The sequence below is a fragment of the Rhinopithecus roxellana genome, chromosome 3 (genome assembly GCF_007565055.1).
Source record: "Rhinopithecus roxellana isolate Shanxi Qingling chromosome 3, ASM756505v1, whole genome shotgun sequence".
In the NCBI taxonomy this organism is placed as follows: Eukaryota; Metazoa; Chordata; class Mammalia; order Primates; family Cercopithecidae; genus Rhinopithecus; species Rhinopithecus roxellana.
In genome coordinates this window covers 150,879,442-150,899,060 of record NC_044551.1, presented here as the reverse complement: position 1 = coordinate 150,899,060, position 19,619 = coordinate 150,879,442, and the positions used below count along the sequence as shown (strand labels likewise).

At 40.3% G+C, this 19,619-nt stretch overlaps 1 protein-coding gene across 3 annotated transcripts in view; it reads left to right on the top strand.

The window, feature by feature from the left end:
* The window catches only part of CDKL3 (cyclin dependent kinase like 3), a 70,500-nt gene extending 56,640 nt beyond the window's left edge, over positions 1–13,860 (top strand). The window contains exons 7-12 of one of the 3 annotated variants that reach the window (XM_030927436.1): positions 1,278–1,431; positions 1,534–1,862; positions 3,302–3,395; positions 5,454–5,616; positions 9,811–9,920; positions 13,801–13,860. In XM_030927436.1, the coding sequence (XP_030783296.1) occupies positions 1,278–1,431; positions 1,534–1,862; positions 3,302–3,395; positions 5,454–5,616; positions 9,811–9,920; positions 13,801–13,860 (910 nt within the window). Of the gene's footprint in view, positions 1–1,277; positions 1,432–1,533; positions 2,000–3,301; positions 3,396–5,453; positions 5,617–9,810; positions 9,921–12,779; positions 12,834–13,800 lie in introns of those variants that run through there. The other 2 variants (XM_030927437.1, XM_010359947.2) reach the window with 2 other exon arrangements.
* Positions 13,861–19,619: the final 5,759 nt, after the last annotated feature.

Below are 19,619 nucleotides of genomic sequence, written 5' to 3'. Positions count from 1 at the left end.
TCATATCAGTTCTACACAGACTAAGTTTATTTTTCTTGGACATTTAGATACCAGGCTTTTACTTTTGTGGGGTGAAAGTACCTTGAGTTCAATTTATAGAATCCTCAGAAAATATTTGGATAAGTCCTTTTCCTTTGTTAAGATGCCTCTTTATTTCATGTGCTTTCTGCAGTTCAAGGGAGATTTAACAGGAGTATGCCATTTTCTCATCTAGTCAAACTAACCACACTGATTCTTTTTTTTTTTTTTTTTCATCACACTGCTTGTCATTAGGCCTGTGCCCTGCACAGCACTAGCAAGAGTTGGCTGGACTAGAGAAGAATTCATTCATGGGCTGATGTTTTAAAACCTTCCCAAATTGATAGCTGTAGCTGCTTCAAGGAGGTGACTTGTGCAGTTCAGGGAAGGGGTGGGAAGGAAATTTTTCAGTATAGACTTTTGAACTTTGAACCACATGAATGGACTTTCTAATCAAAAATAACTTTTAAAAAGAAATCAAACTAAAACCAAAATAATCTCTCTCCAATATGAATGTATTCTGTTACATTTCTCTAGAGTAAGATTTTAGAAGCTAGTTAGTCCGTTTTTAAAGTTCTATTACTTTAAAGAACCACAGCTGAGTGCGGTGGCTCACGCTTGTAATTCCAGCAACTTTGGGAGGCTGAGGCAGGCGGATCACCTGAGGTTGGGAGTTAGAGACCAGCCTGACTAACATGGAGAAACCCCATCTCTATTAAAAATACAAAATTAGCCGGGTGTGGTGGCGCATGCCTGTAATCCCAGCTACTCGGGAGCTAAGGCAGGAGAATCGCTTGAACCCAGGAGGCAGAGGTTGTGGTGAGACAAGATCGCGCCATTGCACTCCAGCCTGGTCAACAAGAGCAAAACTCCATCTCAAAAAAAATAAAAAAGAGAACCTCCGAAAAGGTCAAAGTGGTCTGAGTCTTCCTTAAAAATAATAGTATTTTTATCAAAATTAAAAGCAGTATTTTTCTGAGTTAAGTTTGCATCGCAAAAGGCATCTAATTGGTATAAATCTATTTTGTAAAAGTTTTATATAGTAGGTTCCCAGAGCATAATTTTCGAAAGATGTAGCTTTACCAGAAAGCAATTTTTATTAGGTAAATTGGGCCATCTCTTGGCATGCATTGTAATTAGATAGCATTATTTATGCTGTAGCTGAAATACAAATTAATTGATGAAATGGTTTATTCAAGATAAAATACTTTATCTGCATATATAAAAAGATTACTTGTTGATATTGCTTGTTTTGTCAGATTCATGCCAGAACTGAAAGCTAAATTACTGCAGGAAGCAAAAGTCAATTTGTTAATAAAGCCAAAAGAGAATTCTAAAGAAAATGAACTCAGGAAAGATGAAAGAAAAACAGTTTATACCAATACACTGCTAAGTAGTTCAGTTTTGGGAAAGGTAAGAACTTTGGCTTTTATTTCAGCCAGTATAATTATAGTTAGACTCTAATGACAAAAATAACTGTTATCATGACTCGGATTTTGGATGTATATATTCCAGGAAATAGAAAAAGAGAAAAAGCCCAAGGAGATCAAAGTCAGAGTTATTAAAGTCAAAGGAGGAAGAGGAGATATCTCAGAACCAAAAAAGAAAGAGTATGAAGGTGGACTTTGTCAACAGGATGCAAATGAAAATGTTCATCCTATGTCTCCAGATACAAAACTTGTAACCATTAAACCACCAAACCCTATCAATCCCAGCACTAACTGTAATGGCTTGAAAGAAAATCCACATTGCGGAGGTTCTATGACAATGCCACCCATCAATCTAACTAACAGTAATTTGATGGCTGCAAATCTCAATTCAAATCTCTTTCACCCCAGTGTGAGGTGAGCTGTAACAGAGAAGAAACCTAAATAATACAATATTCCTGTATAATGGTATTTCAAAGAATCATGTTCATAGTGTCTGTATGTCAACTGAACTTGAAGAATATATGTTGAAATTAAAGCTGTATAATGGGCCATTTACTGAGTGTTTCTTACAAATGCTGTAGAAGAAATTAACTTTTCTTGGCCATATAGATGTCTAAATTTTCACTAATGTCTTTTGGAGAAACTTCATTTAAAGAAAAAAAAAAAAGACCCTTCGAAAAATGTTTTTATTTTGAAGAAAAAAAACGTTGATATGCCCTAAGTTGTGGTATCAGTGTGCCTTGGTATAACAAAATAAGCTTTATTTCTATATCATAGCAAATTCTGTAAGTGGAGAAAGGATAGTAAAAAATAATCTTTCATAAGTCAAATAGCCTTTCAAGGTGAAATATTTTGGGAGAAAAATAGCATATTAGGCCAGTTTTAGATTTAACCTCTGATACAGACTGAGAGACTGGTCCGTGAATCTGGTTAATCAAGGGCAGTGTGATGGATGGTGAGGGTCTGTCCAACAAGGCAGTAGGGCCACTTCAAAATTTAGGGAGACTACTGTCATTCTAGGGGAGAAGGAGACTGGGTTCATTAGCCTAAGAGGATTCTAGCAGACTGGTTTGGGTTACAGGTTTTGAAGCCCAGTGGTCTGCAGAGGTGAGCAAGTGGACATGTCCGTGTCAGTCCAAAGGTATAGCGGGCTACAGACTGCAAGAGCCCAGTTGTTCTTGAGGTGATCCCAAAACCATATACTAGTAACAATGGTTGTAAGCCAGTCAGTCTTGGACAGTAAGTTCATAAATTGAGAAAGCTGGTAGTGAAGAGATCCAAATTCAGAACAGATAGAAGGGAGCAAGTAGGCCAGCAGGAGTAACCCCACAACATGCCTGTCGCCACTGATATTAACATGCACTAATTGTTCTCTGTCCTGTTACCACCTCTCTCTTTAGGGCAATTGGTAGGTAAGGACTCACTATTGCATTTTGGTACTCAGTGTTCAAAAAATAGACTTCCATGCCATAATTTATTCATTCTTGAAGCTAAAACAAAGCCATTTCGCCTGGGCATGGTGGCTCGTGCCTGTAGTCCCAGCAATTTGGGAGGCCGAGGCGGGTGTATCAGTTTAGCTCAGGAGTTGGAGACCAGCCTGGCCAACATGGCAAAACCCTGTCTCTACAAAAAATACAAAAATTAGTTGGGCATGTTGGAGTGCACCAGTAATCCCAGCTACTTGGGAGGCTGAGGCAAGAGAATCACTTGAACCCAGGAGACAGAGGTTGCAGTGAGCCAAGATCATGACACTGCACTCCAGCCTGGGTGACAGAGTGAGATTCTGCCCCCCCCCCCAAAAAAAGGCATTTCTGGGGAGTTCTAATAACTTCTCATTCATTTTTAAATAATAGGTTAACTGAAAGAGCGAAAAAGAGACACTCTTCTTCACAATCTATTGGACAAGTCATGCCTAATAGCAGGCAAGAGGATCCAGGTCCTATTCAAGTAAGGCAAGAAGCCACGCATTAAAATATGGTTTCTTTTAACATTACTTCTGTTTTCATTTTCTGTATCTTTAGGGCTCTAATACTTTTTTGTTTGTTTGTTTGTTTTGTTTTGTTTTTTTGAGACAGAATCTCTCTCTGTTGCCCAGACTGGAGTGTAGTGGTACGATCTCAGCTCACTGCTGCCTCAACCTCCTGGGCTCAAGCAATCCTCTCACCTCAGCCTCCCAAGTAGCTGAGACTTCAGGCACATGCCACCATGCCCAGCTAATTTTGTTCATTTTTTGTAGCAACTAAGTCTCACTATGTTGCCCAGGTTGGTCTCAAACTCCTGGGCTCAAGGGATCCTCCCTTCTCAGCCTCCGAAAGTGCTAGGATTACAGGTGTGAGCCAATGCACCCAGCCTCTAACACTTTCAAAAATGTACTTTAAGTTTCTTTTTTTCTTCCTGAGATTAAAATAGGCCATTATTTTCTAAGTGCTTTCACAATTAATTAAGTTCATATATCTTAATTTATCACAGTTAATTAAGTTCATATATCTTAATTTATGTATTTAATATGTGACTTAGGCAGAGTAAATTAAAATTTCCACTTTTGAAAGTCAGAAGAAGTTTCGTTTTTTTTCACTTCCAAAAAATGTTTTTAATATCTTTATGGATTAAAAACAATCACCAAATAAACACAACTTATTTTCACTAGAAAAAAATAATCAATGTAGTTCATCCCCCTCCCAACTTTTGTTTTGTTTTGTTTTTGGCTTATTTTGCATTATTCATCTCTAATGGGACCTCACAACTTTTTACATAGGAAGGTGATTTATTCAAAATTGAAGCAAAATGTTAATTATAATAACAAAAAACTGAAAACAATACAAACCTGTCCAAGAGCTGGTGACTAAGTACATTAGTGTACATTCATACAGTGGAATACTACACATTGCATTGTGGAAGAGTGTTCATTGACCTAGACAAGATTTTATCTGTTTTCAAATGAACAAAAATCTGGTAACACAGAACGTTTCCCAGATGCTGGATGTGCAATTAATTTTTTTCCTTTGGGTTTTCTCAGTGTTTACAAAGCATATCATTTTGTAGGTAGATAAGTTAGTTATTAAGAAAATGAACTGAAGCAATTTGTTCAAAGTCAGAGTGCAGTGAATAGTATAAAAAATGAAAAGTTAAGTTTGTGGTTCTGGCCAGGCACAGTGGCTCTAACCTATAATCCTAGCATTTTGGAAGACTGAGCTGGGAGGATTGTTTGAGCCCAGGAATTTGAGATCGGCCTGGGCAACATAGCGAGACCCTGTCTCTACAAAAACTGAAATAATAAATTAGTTGTGTGTGGTGGCATGTGGCTGTGGTTTCAGACTGGGTGGGCTGGGCTGAGTTGGGACTATGGCCTGAACCCAAGAGGTTGAGGCTGCAGCCATAACGGCACTGCTGTATTTCAGCCTGGGCAACAAAACAAGACTCTGTCTCAATGATAATAATAATAATAAGGCCAGGTGCAGTGGCTCATGCTTGTAATCCTAGCACTTCGGGAGCCCAAAGCAGAAGGATTGCTTGAGCCCAGGAGTTTGAGATCAGCCTAGTTTGAGATCAGCCTAACAAGACCCCATCTCTACAAAAAATTTAAAAATTAATCAGGCACAGTGGTGTGTGCCTGTAGTCCCAGCTACTTGGGAGACTGAGGTGGGAAGATCACTTGAGCCCAGGGGGTTGATGCTGCAATGAGTCATGATCATGCCAATGCACTCCAGCTGGGTGACAGAGCAAGACCCTGTTTCAAAATAATAATATTATTATTATTGTTATTATTATGGTTCTCATGATCAAGACTGTTATGCTCAGAATATTAAATATGCTAAAAATGTTTGCTTTATGAAACTTGTTGGAGTTTGATCTGTTGATATGTTCAATAGTATTCTAAATCTTCTTAATTATTAAATTAATTGTTATGTCTATCTTATACCATCCAAATGTCTAGCAATTCTAGGATTGTCATTCTACAGATAGTTAGACACATTTCTTCAAACTAACTCTTGTTTGTTTGTTTAGAGCCAAATGGAGAAGGGTATATTTAATGAGCGAACAGGTCACAGTGACCAAATGGCAAATGAGAACAAAAGGAAGCTGAATTTTTCCAGATCTGACAGGAAAGAATTCCATTTTCCAGAATTGCCTGTCATAATACAGCCAAAAGATACAAAAGGAATGGAAGGTACACATTTGTTTTATAGCTTTACAATTATGATGATATCATTTATAAGATTTTTTCATAATATAACTTACATTGTAGTGTGATTTAGGTAGAAAACAGTGCATTGGTAAGGAAAACATTTCAGCTGATGAGATTTTCTCCCCTTTGTCAAATAAGGGGTACGATTTTAAGGAGATAATTTTAAAGAGGCGTAAGCTTGTAATCCCAGCATTTTGGGAGGCCAGTGCAGGAGGATTGCTTGAGCCTAGGAGTTTGAGACCAGCCTGAGCAGCATAGCAAAACCCTGTCTCTACAAAAAATAAACTAGCTTGGTGTGGTGGTGTGTGCCTGTAGTCCCAGCTACTTGGGAGGCTGAGGTAGGAGGACTGCTTGACCCAGGAGGTTGAGACTGCAGTGAGCTGTGGTCACGCCACTGTACTCCACTCCAGGATGACACATAATGAGACCGTGTCTCTTAAAAAAAAAAAATTAATTAAAAAGAAAAAGAGAGGTTAAGACAGCTTTAAAGGATAAATTTTTAAATTTTATTTATTTATTTATTTTTATTATACTTTAAGTTCTAGGGTACATGTGCACAACATGCAGGTTTGTGCCATGTTGGTATGCTGCACCCATCAACTTGTCATTTACATTAGGTATATCTCCTAATGCTATCCCTCCCCCCTCCCCACTCCCCCCTCCCCACAATAGGCCCCAGTGTGTGATGTTCCCCGTCCTGTGTCCAAGTGATCTCATTGTTCACTTCCCACCTATGAGTGAGAACATGTGGTGTTTGGTTTTCTGTTCTTGCCATAGTTTGCTGAGAATGATGGTTTCCAACTGCATCCATGTCCCTACAAAGGACACGAACTCATCCTTTTTTATGGCTGCATAGTATTCCATGGTGTATATGTGCCACATTTTCTCAATCCAGTCTGTCACTAATGGACATTTAGGTTGATTCCAAGTCTTTGCTATTGTGAGTAGTGCTGCAGTAAACATACGTGTGCATGTGTCTTTATAGCAGCATGATTTATAATCCTTTGGGTATATACCCAGTAATGGGATGGCTGGGTCAAATGGTATTTCTAGTTCTAGATCCTTGAGGAATCGCCACACTGTTTTCCACAATGGTTGAACTAGTTTACAGTCCCACCAACAGTGTAAGAGTGTTCCTATTTCTCCACAGCCTCTCCAGCACCTGTTGTTTCCTGACTTTTTAATGATTGCCATTCTAACTGGTATGAGATGGTATCTCATTGTGATTTTGATTTGCATTTCTCTGATGGCCAGTGATGATGAGCATTTTTTCATGTGTCTGTTGGCTGTATGAATGTCTTCTTTTGAGAAGTGTCTGTTCATATCCTTTGCCCACTTTTTGATGGGGTTGCTTGTTTTTTTCTTGTAAATTTGTTTGAGCTCTTTGTAGGTTCTGGATATTAGCCCTTTGTCAGATGAGTAGATTGCAAAAATTTTCTACCATTCTGTAGGTTGCTTGTTCACTCTGATGGTAGTTTCTTTTGCTGTGCAGAAGCTCTTTAGTTTAATTAGATCCCATTTGTCAATTTTGGCTTTTGTTGCCATTGCTTTTGGTGTTTTAGACATGAAGTCCTTGCCCATGCCTATATCCTGAATGGTATTACCTAGGTTTTCTTCTAGGGTTTTTATGATTTTAGAGCTAACATTTAAGTCTCTAATCCATCTTGAATTAATTTTCGTATAAGGAGTAAGGAAAGGATCCAGTTTCACTTTCTACTTATGGCTAGCCAATTTTCCCAGCACCATTTATTAAATAGAGAATCCTTTCCCCATTTCTTGCTTTTGTCAGGTTTGTCAAAGATCAGATGGCTGTAGATGTGTGGTATTATTTCTGAGGGCTCTGTTCTGTTCCATTGGTCTATATCTCTGTTTTGGTACCAGTACCATGCTGTTTTGGTTACTGTAGCCTTGTAGTATAGTTTGAAGTCAGGTGGCGTGATGCCTCCAGCTTTGTTCTTTTGGCTTAGGGTTGTCTTGGCAATGCAAGGTCTTTTTTGGTTCCATATGAACTCTAAAGCAGTTTTTTCCAATTCTGTGAAGAAAGTAATTGGTAGCTTAATGGGGATGGCATTGAATCTATAGATTACCTTGGGCAGTATGGCCATTTTCATGATATTGATTCTTCCTATCCATGAGCATGGTATGTTCTTCCATTTGTTTGTGTCCTCTTTTATTTCACTGAGCAGTGGTTTGTAGTTCTCCTTGAAGAGGTCCTTTATTTTTTATTATTTTTTATTTTTTTGAGACGGAGTCTTGCTCTGCCGCCCAGGCTGGAGTGGTGCAGTGGCCGGCTCTCAGCTCACTGCAAGCTCCGCCTCCCGGGTTGACGCCATTCTCCTGTCTCAGCCTCCTGAGTAGCTGGGACTACAGGCGCCCGCCTCGTCGCCCGGCTGGTTTTTTTGTATTTTTAGTAGAGACGGGGTTTCACCGTATTAGCCAGGATGGTCTCGATCTCCTGACCTCGTGATCCGCCCGTCTCGGCCTCCCAAAGTGCTGGGATTACAGGCTTGAGCCACCGCGCCCGGCCGAAGAGGTCCTTTATATCCCTTGTAAGTTGGATTCCTAGGTATTTGATTCTCTTTGAAGCTATTGTGAATGGGAGTTCGTTCATGATTTGGCTCTCTGTTTGTCTGTTACTGGTATATAAGAATGCTTGTGATTTTTGCGTATTGATTTTGTATCCTGAGACTTTGCTGAATTTGCTTATTTATTTATTTTTTTAAAACAGAGTCTCACTCTGCCACCCAGGCTGGAGTACAGTGTTGCAATCTCAGCTCATTGCAACCACCACCTCCTGGGTTCAAGTGATTCTCGTGCCTAGCCTCCTGAGTAGCTGGGACTACAGGTGCCTGACACCACGCCTGGCTATTTTTTGTATTTTTAGTAGAGACAGGGTTTTATCATTTTGGCCAGGCTGGTCTCGAACTCCTGACCTCAGGTGATCCACCTGCCTTGCCCTCCCAAAGTGCTGGAATTACAGGCATAAGCCATTGCAGCTGGCTGCAAAGTTGAATTTTTTATTAGCTCAATGTTGTTGAAATGTTAGAGCAGTATTTGAGAAATCTGGTTTAGTATATGACCTGGAGTAAATTGCCTTTCTATGTTTCTTCATGATCATTTACCCATATAGTAGCAGAAATTTTATATGTATTTTGGGCATCCAAGGATTAAATATATAAGATTTATAGGCTGAGCATGGTGGCTCACACCTGTAATCCCAGCACTTTGGGATGCCAAGGTGGGTGGATCACCTGAGGTCAGTAATTTGAGACCACCCTGGCCAGTATGGCAAAACCCCATCTCTATTAGCCAGGCGTGGTGGCTCATGCCTGTAATCCCTGCTACTTGGGAGGCTGAGGCAGGAAAATTGCTTGAAACTGGAAGGCAGAGGTTGCAGTGAGACAAGATTGTGCCACTGCACTCCAGCCTGGGTGACAGAGTGAGACTCCATCTCAAAAAAAAAAAAAAAAGATTTATAAACTTAAGATTTATCTCAGAATGAACACACTTTTGTCTTGAATAAATGTTCTTATGTTTCTTTGAAGAGCAGTGACACCTTGTGAAAAGTTAATATGATAGCAAGAATATAATGCTTGTACAGCTCAAGAGGAATTTTCTGATCTGCTTAACAGTTACACTGAGAATAATAAAATAAAATAAAAGTCTTATTTTTTTTTTTTTTTTTTGAGGCGGAGTCTCGCTCTGTCACCCGGACTGGAGTGCAGTGGCCGGATCTCAGCTCACTGCAAGCTCCGCCCCCCGGGTTTACCCATTCTCCTGCCTCAGCCTCCCGAGTAGCTGGGACTACAGGCACCCGCCACCTCGCCCGGCTAGTTTTTGTATTTTTAGTAGAGACGGGGTTTCACCGTGTTAGCCAGGATGGTCTCGATCTCCTGACCTCGTGATCCGCCCGTCTCGGCCTCCCAAAGTGCTGGGATTACAGGCTTGAGCCACCGCGCCCGGCAAAAGTCTTATTTTTATACTTAGTAGACTATTTGTAAAGTTATAAAACAAATAATTTACCATATTTTACCATTGTAACTCATAACTTGTTCCTTTGTAATAAACTGAGAAACTGACTTAGTGGATATCAGAATCTCTATTTGAAATTCTTGGAAAGTAAAATTTCAAAGTAGGAATAACAAATTTTCATTGTTTTGTATATTTTTACAAAAGTTAAACAGATAAAAATGCTGAAGAGGGAGTCAAAGAAAACAGATTCATGTAAGATACCAACTTTACTTAATGTGGATCAAAACCAAGAAAAACAAGAGATAACTCTTTTTGTGTATAGCTTTTACTAAGGCATGTTGTTTAGAGAACTTGACTCAGTGTATAAATTTAGTTATTACTATTGGAAAGCTATATAAAAATTCGAAATTTTATAATCTTTGAACTCCAGAAACAGATCTGTATTTTCCTAGAATAGCCCATTAATAAAAGTTTCTAAAAGTTATTTTTTGGTGGGTAATGTTGAATAATTAGAATGCATGGCACCTGGGGAAAATAGTATCTATATTGTGTGTAATGTCAGATATCAGGCAGGTAAGCCAGACTAGTGAAAATGAATAATGGTATAAATATACAGTTATATGGCCACAAGCACGTGTGTCTCTGTCTTAAAGCCTCTTCCTTCCTTCTTGTTTTCCCTCCAGTTTATTCCCCTGTCTGTCTCTGCTGTCTGCCTACTGTCCTATTTTAACAAATATTTGCTCTCAGCTAACTATCAGGTAATCTTGTTGAAATATTCCCAGTCCCTACCCACCAGAGAGATTCTCAAATTTTATTTGAAAATTTTGAAGCCTGTAACATCCAAATGAATGCTCTATAAAGACAGTCTTTTAAGAGAAAGAGATTGTGCCGAGCGCCCACTGAATTAAATCATATTGATGGCCTCCTATTCTGCACTTGTGAGGTCATCTCTGTATGTGATTTATCAACTTCTGTTTTTGTTTTTGTTTTTGTTTTTTGAGACAGAATCTCGCTCTGTCGCCCAGGCTGGAGTGTAGTGGCGCAATCTTGGCTCACTGCAACCTCTGCCTCCCCGGGTTCACACCATTCTCCTGCCTCAGCCTCCTGAGTAGCTGGGACTATAGGCGCCCACCACCACGCCTGGCTAATTTTTTTTTTTTTTTTTTAATATTTTTGGTAGAGATGGGGTTTCACTGTGTTAGCCAGGGTGGTCTCGATCTCCTGACCTCGTGATCTGCCCACCTTGGGCTCCCAAAGTGCTGGGATTACAGGCGTAAGCCACTGTGCCCGGCCCAACCTCTATTTTTTTTAAAAATAAAATTTATTACAGTTTTACTCATGATAAAATTCGTATATACTTATTAAGAAAATCTGAAGAAATTAAAAATGTTTTTAAAAATCTGAAACTCCGTAAGAAGGCATTTTAACAAGGCTACTTCATCTCTATAATATTTGGATAAGAGGGTTATCAGACACTATTAGATGTATTCTCACTGTGACATTTAGGGCTATCTCTTTAGTCTTGGTCTAGAGCTTGTTAAGAACTCCACAGTCCACTTTGCAGAAAAGAAATGTTGTAGAACAAGAACGCCATTAGGCCGGGCACAGTGGCTCACACCTGTAATCCCAGCACTTTGGGAGGCTGAAGAGGGTGGATCACCTGAGGTCAGGAGTTTAAGACCAGCCTAGCCAACGTGGTGAAACCCTGTCTCTACTAAAAATACAAAAATTAGCTGGGCATGGTGGCGCATGCCTGTAATCCCAGCTATTTGGGAGGCTGAGGCAGGTGCTTGAACCTGGGAGGTGGAGGTTGCGGTGAGCTGAGATCAAACCATTGCACTCCAGCCTGGACAACAAGAGCAAGACTCTGCCTCAAAAAAAAAAAAAAAAAAAAAAAAAAAAGAAAGAAAAGAAAAAGAAAGAAAGCCATTAATAGTCATCTTTCAGTTCATTATAAAAAGTAATAAGATGGCTTTAAACTTTTAAATTTGGGTGACATACTCATGTCACAGCATGTTGCACAGCATACCATTTCACATTTTTTCAATGATTTGGGTGAGTTAGGGCTCCTGAGGTAGGCAGACTATTAATGTGCCTCATGTTTATCCCGTTGTCCTATGAAAGTCCCCAGGAACTAAAATTACTTTCTAGTCCAGGAAAAAAGGAACTCTGCAGGAAAAAAGATCCTTCTGTGATTTTTAGGATAAATAATAAATTACGAAGGGAAAACATCTTCTTGTTCATATGCTATAGAACTCCAGAAAAAAATGAAGTCATCAGTGTTTGTTATAGTTTATTTGTACTGCTCATTCAAATGCAGCTCTGACAAGTGACTGAAATTGCATATAAGGCTAGTACAACTGGTTTTAATAAATGTCAGAATTAAGAAGATGTCTTAAATTTTGAGTCTGTAGTTTATTTTAGAGCATAAGAGAATATGACATATTTTTAAAAACATAAGATAGGGAATTGCTAGTTATTTTTTCTATTCTTGGCTCTGTATTGACTTGGTTTTTGAATTATACAATCAGATCCCAGCACTTCTCAGGTTTACTTTCTTTTTTATTATTATTTATTTATTTATTGAGACAGACTCTCACTCTGCCACCCAGGCTGGAGTACAGTGGTGTGATATTGGCTCACTGCAACCTCCGCCTCCTGGGTTCAAGCAATTTTCCTGTCTCAGCCTTCTGAGTAGCTGGGATTACAGGCGCCCACCACCACGCCTGGATAATTTTTGTATTTTTAGTAGAGACGGGGTTTCACCATGTTGTCCAGGCTCGTCTTGAACTCCTGACCTCAGGTAATCTGCCTTCCTCAACCTCCCAAAGTGCTGGGATTACAGGTGTGAGCCACCACGCCTTGCCAGGTTTACTTTAAACTATTTCAGGCATCTTAAATGTGCATGCATGCATTAATTAGGTTTTATAACCAGAGAGAGACTCTAAATTACTGTGAATGAGTGAGTTAGGCAAGAGAGAAAAGAGTCCATACAAAGGCCACCTTTTGTTTTGTTGGATGATAATAATAAGGAATGCATTGCTAAATAGTTTCCCTGTATCTTATGAAACAACCCGTAGGGGCAAAGTACAAGTATTTATCTCTGGCTGTATTTCCTTAGCCAAAGACTCACCATGTCCTCAATTAAAGACCTGTTTCTATTTACTTTTTAGAATACAGGAAATGCACAAACTGAAAGGAAGACGAATCTGCCAGATGTAGAGTAGAAAATGCAGCAGCTGAAAATTCAGGGAATCCCAGAATCACTGTATGGTTTTAAAAAAATCCTTTTTATTAATGTTACATACACAAAAATACTAACTAGAGAATTCTACAGATATATTGTAAATCCTGTTAGTTATATGTACATTCACCTAAATTTGTTTTTAAATTTATTAATCTTTAAATTATTCATGTTTTCTTAATTTGAGCATGAATTTATAAAAACTACCTGACTGGTACATCCTAATAAAATTTCAGCTTACATTTAGTCATATAATTTTATCTGATCACCTGTTATTTCAATCATACTTGATTAGTGGTCATTCTTAGCATTGGTTTAGAGCTTTATAATTACAGAAGGAAAAGTTTCTAAATATGTAATAAAGTAAGATCCCCTGAGCAAACAAATATACTTGATAAGCATGCAACATGGGTTTGGCTTCACACTGAACTTTCTGGGGCAGTATTTAAATATATCATGAAGATTGTTTAAAAGGATGGAAATTGGTCGGGCACAGTGGCTCACGCCTGTAATCCCAGCACTTTGGGTGGCTGAGGCAGGTGGATCATGAGGCCAGGAGTTCAAGACCAGTCTGGCCAGCATGGTGAAACCCCATCTCTACTAAAAATGCAAAAAATTAGCCGGGCATGGTGGCGCGCACCAGTAATCCCAGCTACTCAAAGGCTGAGGCAGAAGAATTGCTTGAACCCGGGAGGCGGAGATTGTAGTGAGCTGAGATCATGCCACTGCACTCCAGCCTAGGCAACAGAGAGAGACTCCATCCCGCCACACCACCCCCGCAAAAAAAAGGATGGAAGTTGAGCAAGGCATTGAAGCAAATCTTTTGGCTTGACTAGCATGTTTATAATTTAGTAATTTAGATGTAATTTAGCATTAATAAAGTCAGAGTTTTGGTAGTATATATTTACATTCTAGTCCCTGACTCTTACTAGCTTGGTTTCTATTTTTAGGGTGGAGATGGCCATTGTGAGGGGAAGAATTTGAAGAGAAACAGGTTTTTTTTCTGGTAGTGTCTTTGCTTTTAAATAGTCCTAAAGATACAAGATGACAACTCTTCCCTTTTTATTGATCTACAATAGAAATGTGATGTGAGACAGCCATCCATGTGCATGAGCATCATCCAACTTTTTTTTGTTAGCAAAGCCTTTACTGTTTTCTTCTCCCTTTTAAGACTCTGTTGATGTGATAATTTGATTTGGAATTATAAAGTCATCTTTTCTCTGCCTACTTTTTTTTGCCATGATTACTGAGTGGGTAACACATGCCATGACATGATACAAACTGTACTTATACTTAATGATCTCTGCCTTCTCATAGCCACATAACCTCGAGTCAGTTATCTCCTATAACACATAGGCCTCTTTAAATAAGTTCTTAATAAAATATTTGAGCCATTGTTTTAAAAGCTGTTTGTGATTGGTTGCAATGGCTCATGCCCGTAATCCCAGCACTTTGGGAGGCTGAGGTGGGCGGATCACTTGAGGTCAGGAGTTCGAAACCAGCCTGACCAACACGGTGGAACCCCATCTCTACTAAAAATGCAAAAATTAGCTGGGTGTGGTGGTGCACGCCTGTAATCCCAGCTACTCGGGAGGCTGAAACAGGAGAATCACTTGAATCCGGGAGGCCAAGGTTGCAGAGTCAAGAGCATGCCACTGCACTCCAACCAGGGTGACAAGAGCAATACTCTGTCTCAAAACACACACACACACACACACACACACACACACACACACACACACGCTATTCATGGTTGGGCACAGTGGCTCACGCCTATAATCCCAGCACTTTGGGAGGCTGAGGTGGGCAGATCACCTGAGGTCGGGAGTTTGAGACCAGCCTGACCAACATGGAAAAAGCTTGTCTCTACTAATAATACAAAAATTAGCTGGGCGTGGTGGCACATGCCTGTAATCCCAGCTACTCGGTAGGCTGAAGCATGAGAATCGCTTGAACCCAGGAGGTGGAGGTTGCAGTGAGACGAGATTGCGCCATTGCACTCTAGCCTGGGCAACAAGGGCGAAACTCTGTCTCAAAAAAAAGAAAAAAAAAAAAAAAGAAAAAAAGAAAAAAAAAGCTATCATTACATTACATGGTTAAAAATATGTTCTATTGGTCGGCAATGAAAGCACTTATTTATAATTTAGCAGCATCTCTGATCTAAAAATAAAGAAAATATATAATGTTTATAAAATATTTAAAAAGAATATGGTATTCAAATGTTAAATTGTTTTATCTGTGATCTGAGGGACCAAAATAGATGCCCCTTTATCAACTAAGATGGACCCTAACATTAAGGAAACAAAAGTTACCTCTGGGTTGAGGGTTCAGGTCTGAGCTGGCATGACAACTTTCTAAACTCCTAGGCTGTAAGAAAAATCACACTCTTGCTGGGCGCAGTGGCTCACGCCTATAATCCCAGCACTTTGAGAGGCCAAGGCAGGCAGATCACCTGAGGTCAGGACTTCGAAAACAGCCTGACCAACATGGCAAAACCTTGTCTCTAGTAAAAATACAGAAATTAGCCGGGTGTGGTGGTACGTGCCTGTAATCCCAACTACTCTACTTGGGAGCCTGAGGCAGGAGAATCGCTTGAACCCAGGAGGCAGAGGTTGCAGTGAGCTGGATGGGGCCACTGCACTCCTGCCTGGAAGACAAGAGTGAGACGACGTCTAAAAAAAAAAAAAAAAAAAAAGAAAGAAAAAGAAAAAAAGGAAAGAAAAGAAAAAGAAAAACCACACTCTTGCTAAACTCCCTAACAACACAAGCTGTGAGGCAAATTCCTAATCCTGATTTACAACCTAGACTGCTATACCTCTGGATAGAGATCCGTGTGTGTGTGTGTGTGTGTGTGTGTGTGTGTGTGTGTGTGTGTGTGTGTGTGTGTGTGTGTGTAGAGACAGAGTCTTGTTCTGCTGCCCAGGCTGGTTTTGAACTCCTGACCTCAAGCAATCCTCTCACAAAAAAAGCCTCCCAAAGTGTTGGGATTACAGGCATAAGCCAGCACGCCTGGACACAAACATTCTTTCCTGATAAGCAACTATAGACCTTAAGTAAGTTTCAGCCAGTTTATAGAGACTGCACAAACTGTCTTTATGTCTTATAGTTCACCTTTTGATGTAAAGAGACAAATTCTACCTCATCTTAATGCTTAAAGTCCCATTCCAAAGTGAAAATGGGATGTATATTACATTTATATGTTTGCCCATTGCACATGTGCTCTGTTCCTCTCATAAATATGTATAACTTTCCCCGCAAACCTGCTGAATATGTATGACTCTCTTGTGTTGTACAGGCCCTGTGAGGCACAAAACCCAGCCTGCTCTTTTCCTCTTTGAAGAGAAAGCACCTTCAGTCCATGCTGGAGGTTGTCTCTTCCTGGTTTGCAAACTGATATCACCAATAAAACTCCCTTTTTCTACTATTTAGCCATCTTGGTGGTCTTTTGGATGACATATTCTGTTAAATAATTGTCAGCACTCAGCTGGGCATGGTGGCTCATGCCTGTAATACCAGCGCTTTGGGAGGCCGAGGCAGGCAGATCACGAGGTCGGGAGATCGAGACCATCCTGGCTAACATGGTGAAACCCCGTCTCTACTAAAAAATACAAAAAATTGGCGGGCGTGGTGGCGGGCGCCCGTCATGGTGGCGGGCACCTGTTGTCCCAGCTACTCGGGAGGCTGAGGCAGGAGAATGGTGTGAACCCGGGAGGTGGAGGTTGCAGTGAGCCGAGATTATGCCACTACTGCACTCCAGCCTGGGCAACAGAGCAAGACTCCATCTAAAAAAATAAAAAAGTGTCAGCACTCTTCTAGTTTCCTAGTTCCATCTGATGATGCCTTCTATGTGGTACAGACTTGTTCTGTTTCATAAAGTATACAATGTACAACCCAGCACTACCAAAATTCTGAATTTTCCTGTTCTTCAAAAAATAATTAAATTGGATTACCTAGTGTTTTACCAGGACTCTACCTAATTTTATATTTACTAAAGAAACATGAAAAACAAAGGAAAACATAATTTATTATAATATTGTGATCTCTGTTAATCTCGAAAAAGCTTAATTAGAATTGATAGCTGAGGTCATTATACATAATATACCTTTCTTTTTTTTTTTTTTTTTTTTGAGACGGAGTCTCGCTCTGGTGCCCAGGCTGAAGTGCAGTGGCCGGATCTCAGCTCACTGCAAGCTCCGCCTCCCGGGTTCCCGCCATTCTCCTGCCTCAGCCTCCCGAGTAGCTGGGACTACAGGCGCCCGCCAGGTCGCCCGGCTAGTTTTTTGTATTTTTAGTAGAGACGGGGTTTCACCATGTTAGCCAGGATGGTCTCGATCTCCTGACCTCGTGATCCGCCCGTCTCGGCCTCCCAAAGTGCTGGGATTACAGGCTTGAGCCACCGCGCCCGGCCATAATATACCTTTCTAACAGACTCCCTGGTGGCCTCAGCAACTCTTAGGTTGGTGCAAAAGTAACTGCTCCTCTAGGGTAATTAAGAGTTATTCCTGTGGTAGGTTAAACAGGTATAAATCTGCTGATTGCCTGTTTTATGTATATATTTGTTGATCCTTACACCAATATCAAAGATTGTCCATTTTCAGGAGTCAATTTCTACAAAAATGCCTACTGGAATTTTGATGGGATTGTGTTAAATCTATACATCAATTTGAGAATGGATATCTTAACAATATCAAGGCTGGGCTTGGTGGCTCACACCTGTAATCCTAGCATTTCTGGAGGCCGAGGCAGGCAGATCACTTGAGGTCAGGAGTTGAAGGCAGCCTGGCCAACATGGTGAAACCCTGTCTGTACTAAAAATTTAAAAAATTAGCTCTGTGTGGTGGCGGGCACCTGTAATCCCAGCTACTTGGGAGGCTGAGGCAGGATAATTGCTTGAACCTGGGAGGTGGGGGTTGCAGTGAACCAAGATCGCACCACTTTGCTCCAGGCTGACTCCCTCCCTTCCTTCCTTCCTACCTTCCTTTATTCTTCTCCTTCATCTTCTTTGTTTATTTTTAGGATTTCCTATATAAATTGGCCTATATAGGATGCCTCCCTATATAGGCAATCATGACATCTGCAGATAATAATAGTTTCACTTCTTCTTTTCCAGTGTTTATGCCTTTATTACTTTTTCTTGCCTTATTGCACTGGCTGGTGTTTGTGATACAATGTTGAGCAGAAGTCATGACAGTGGACATTTGCTTTTTTTCCTGTATCAGAGGGAAAGCATTTTTATTCCACTAAGTATGATGCTAGCTATAGGTCTTATGTAGATTACCTTTATTAGATTGAGGAAAGTTCCCTCTGTTCCAGTTTCCTGAGTCTTTACCATGAATGGGTGTTGAATTTTGTCAAATGCCCTTTCTTCATCTATTGAGATGGTCTTATGATTTTCCTTCCTTCTTTTTGTTCATATGAATTATATTAATTGACATTTGAATGTTAAATCAACCCTACATTCCTGGGATTAAAATCCATTTGATTCTTTTTATGTATTATTGGATTCAATTGATAAATATTTTATTTTTTTTTTTTTTTTTTTTTTTTTTTTGAGACAGATTCTTACTCTGTGGCCCAGGCCGGAGTGCAGCCATGTGATCATAGCTCACTGTGATCTTGAACTCCTGGGCTCAAGCAATCCACCTACCTCAGTCTCCCAAGCAGTCACTGCAGCCATTTGCCCCATGCCCAGCTAATTTTCATTTTCTTATTTTTGTTGAGATGGAGTCTTGCTTTGTTGTCCAACCTGGTCTTAAACTCCTGGCCTTAAGCTGTCCTTCTGCTTAAGCCTCCCAAAGGGCTGGGATTACAGGCATAAACCACTGTGTCTGGCCTATTTTATTTAAAAATTTTTTTTTGTAGAGACAAGTTCTTACTCTGTCACCCAGGTTGGAGTGCAGTGGCACAATCATAGCTCACTGCAGCCTTGAACTCTTGGGCTCAAGCAGTCCTCCTAACTCAGCCTCCCAAGTAGCTAGGACTACAGGTTTACACTGCCATATCCAGCTAATATTTAAATTTTGTTTTTGTAGAGTTAGGGTCTTGCTTTGTTGCCCAGGCTGGTCTTAAACTCCTGGCCTCAAGTGATCCTTCCACCTCGGCCTTCCAAAGCACTGGAGTGGTTCATATTTTAATGAAGGATTTTGGTTCATTTTTGTCTTGTATTGTCCTTGTCTAGTTTTGTTATCTTTGTTAATGTTGCTTCATAAATGAGTTGGGAAGTATTCTCCCATCCCCCAGCACTCCCCTGTTTCCTGAATTTGTGAAGGATTGGTTTTATTTCCTCCTTAAATGTTTGTTAGAAATTGGCAGTGAGGGCCGGGCGCGGTGGCTCAAGCCTGTAATCCCAGCACTTTGGGAGGCCGAGACGGGCGGATCACGAGGTCAGGAGATCGAGACCATCCTGGCTAACACGGTGAAACCCCGTCTCTACTAAAAAATACAAAAAAAACTAGCCGGGCGAGGTGGCGGGCGCCTGTAGTCCCAGCTACTCGGGAGGCCGAGGCAGGAGAATGGCGTGAACCCGGGAGGCGGAGCTTGCAGTGAGCCGAGATCGCGCCACTCACTCCAGCCCGGGCGACAGAGCGAGACTCCGTCTCAAAAAAAAAAAAAAAAAAAAAAAAAAAAAAAAAAAAAAGAAATTGGCAGTGAGGCCAACAGGGCCTGGAGTTTTCGTTGTGAAAGGATCTTAATATACAAACTTAATTTTCTTAATTTATTTAATAGAGATATTCAGATTTTCTTTTCCTCCTTGTATCAGTTTGTTTGC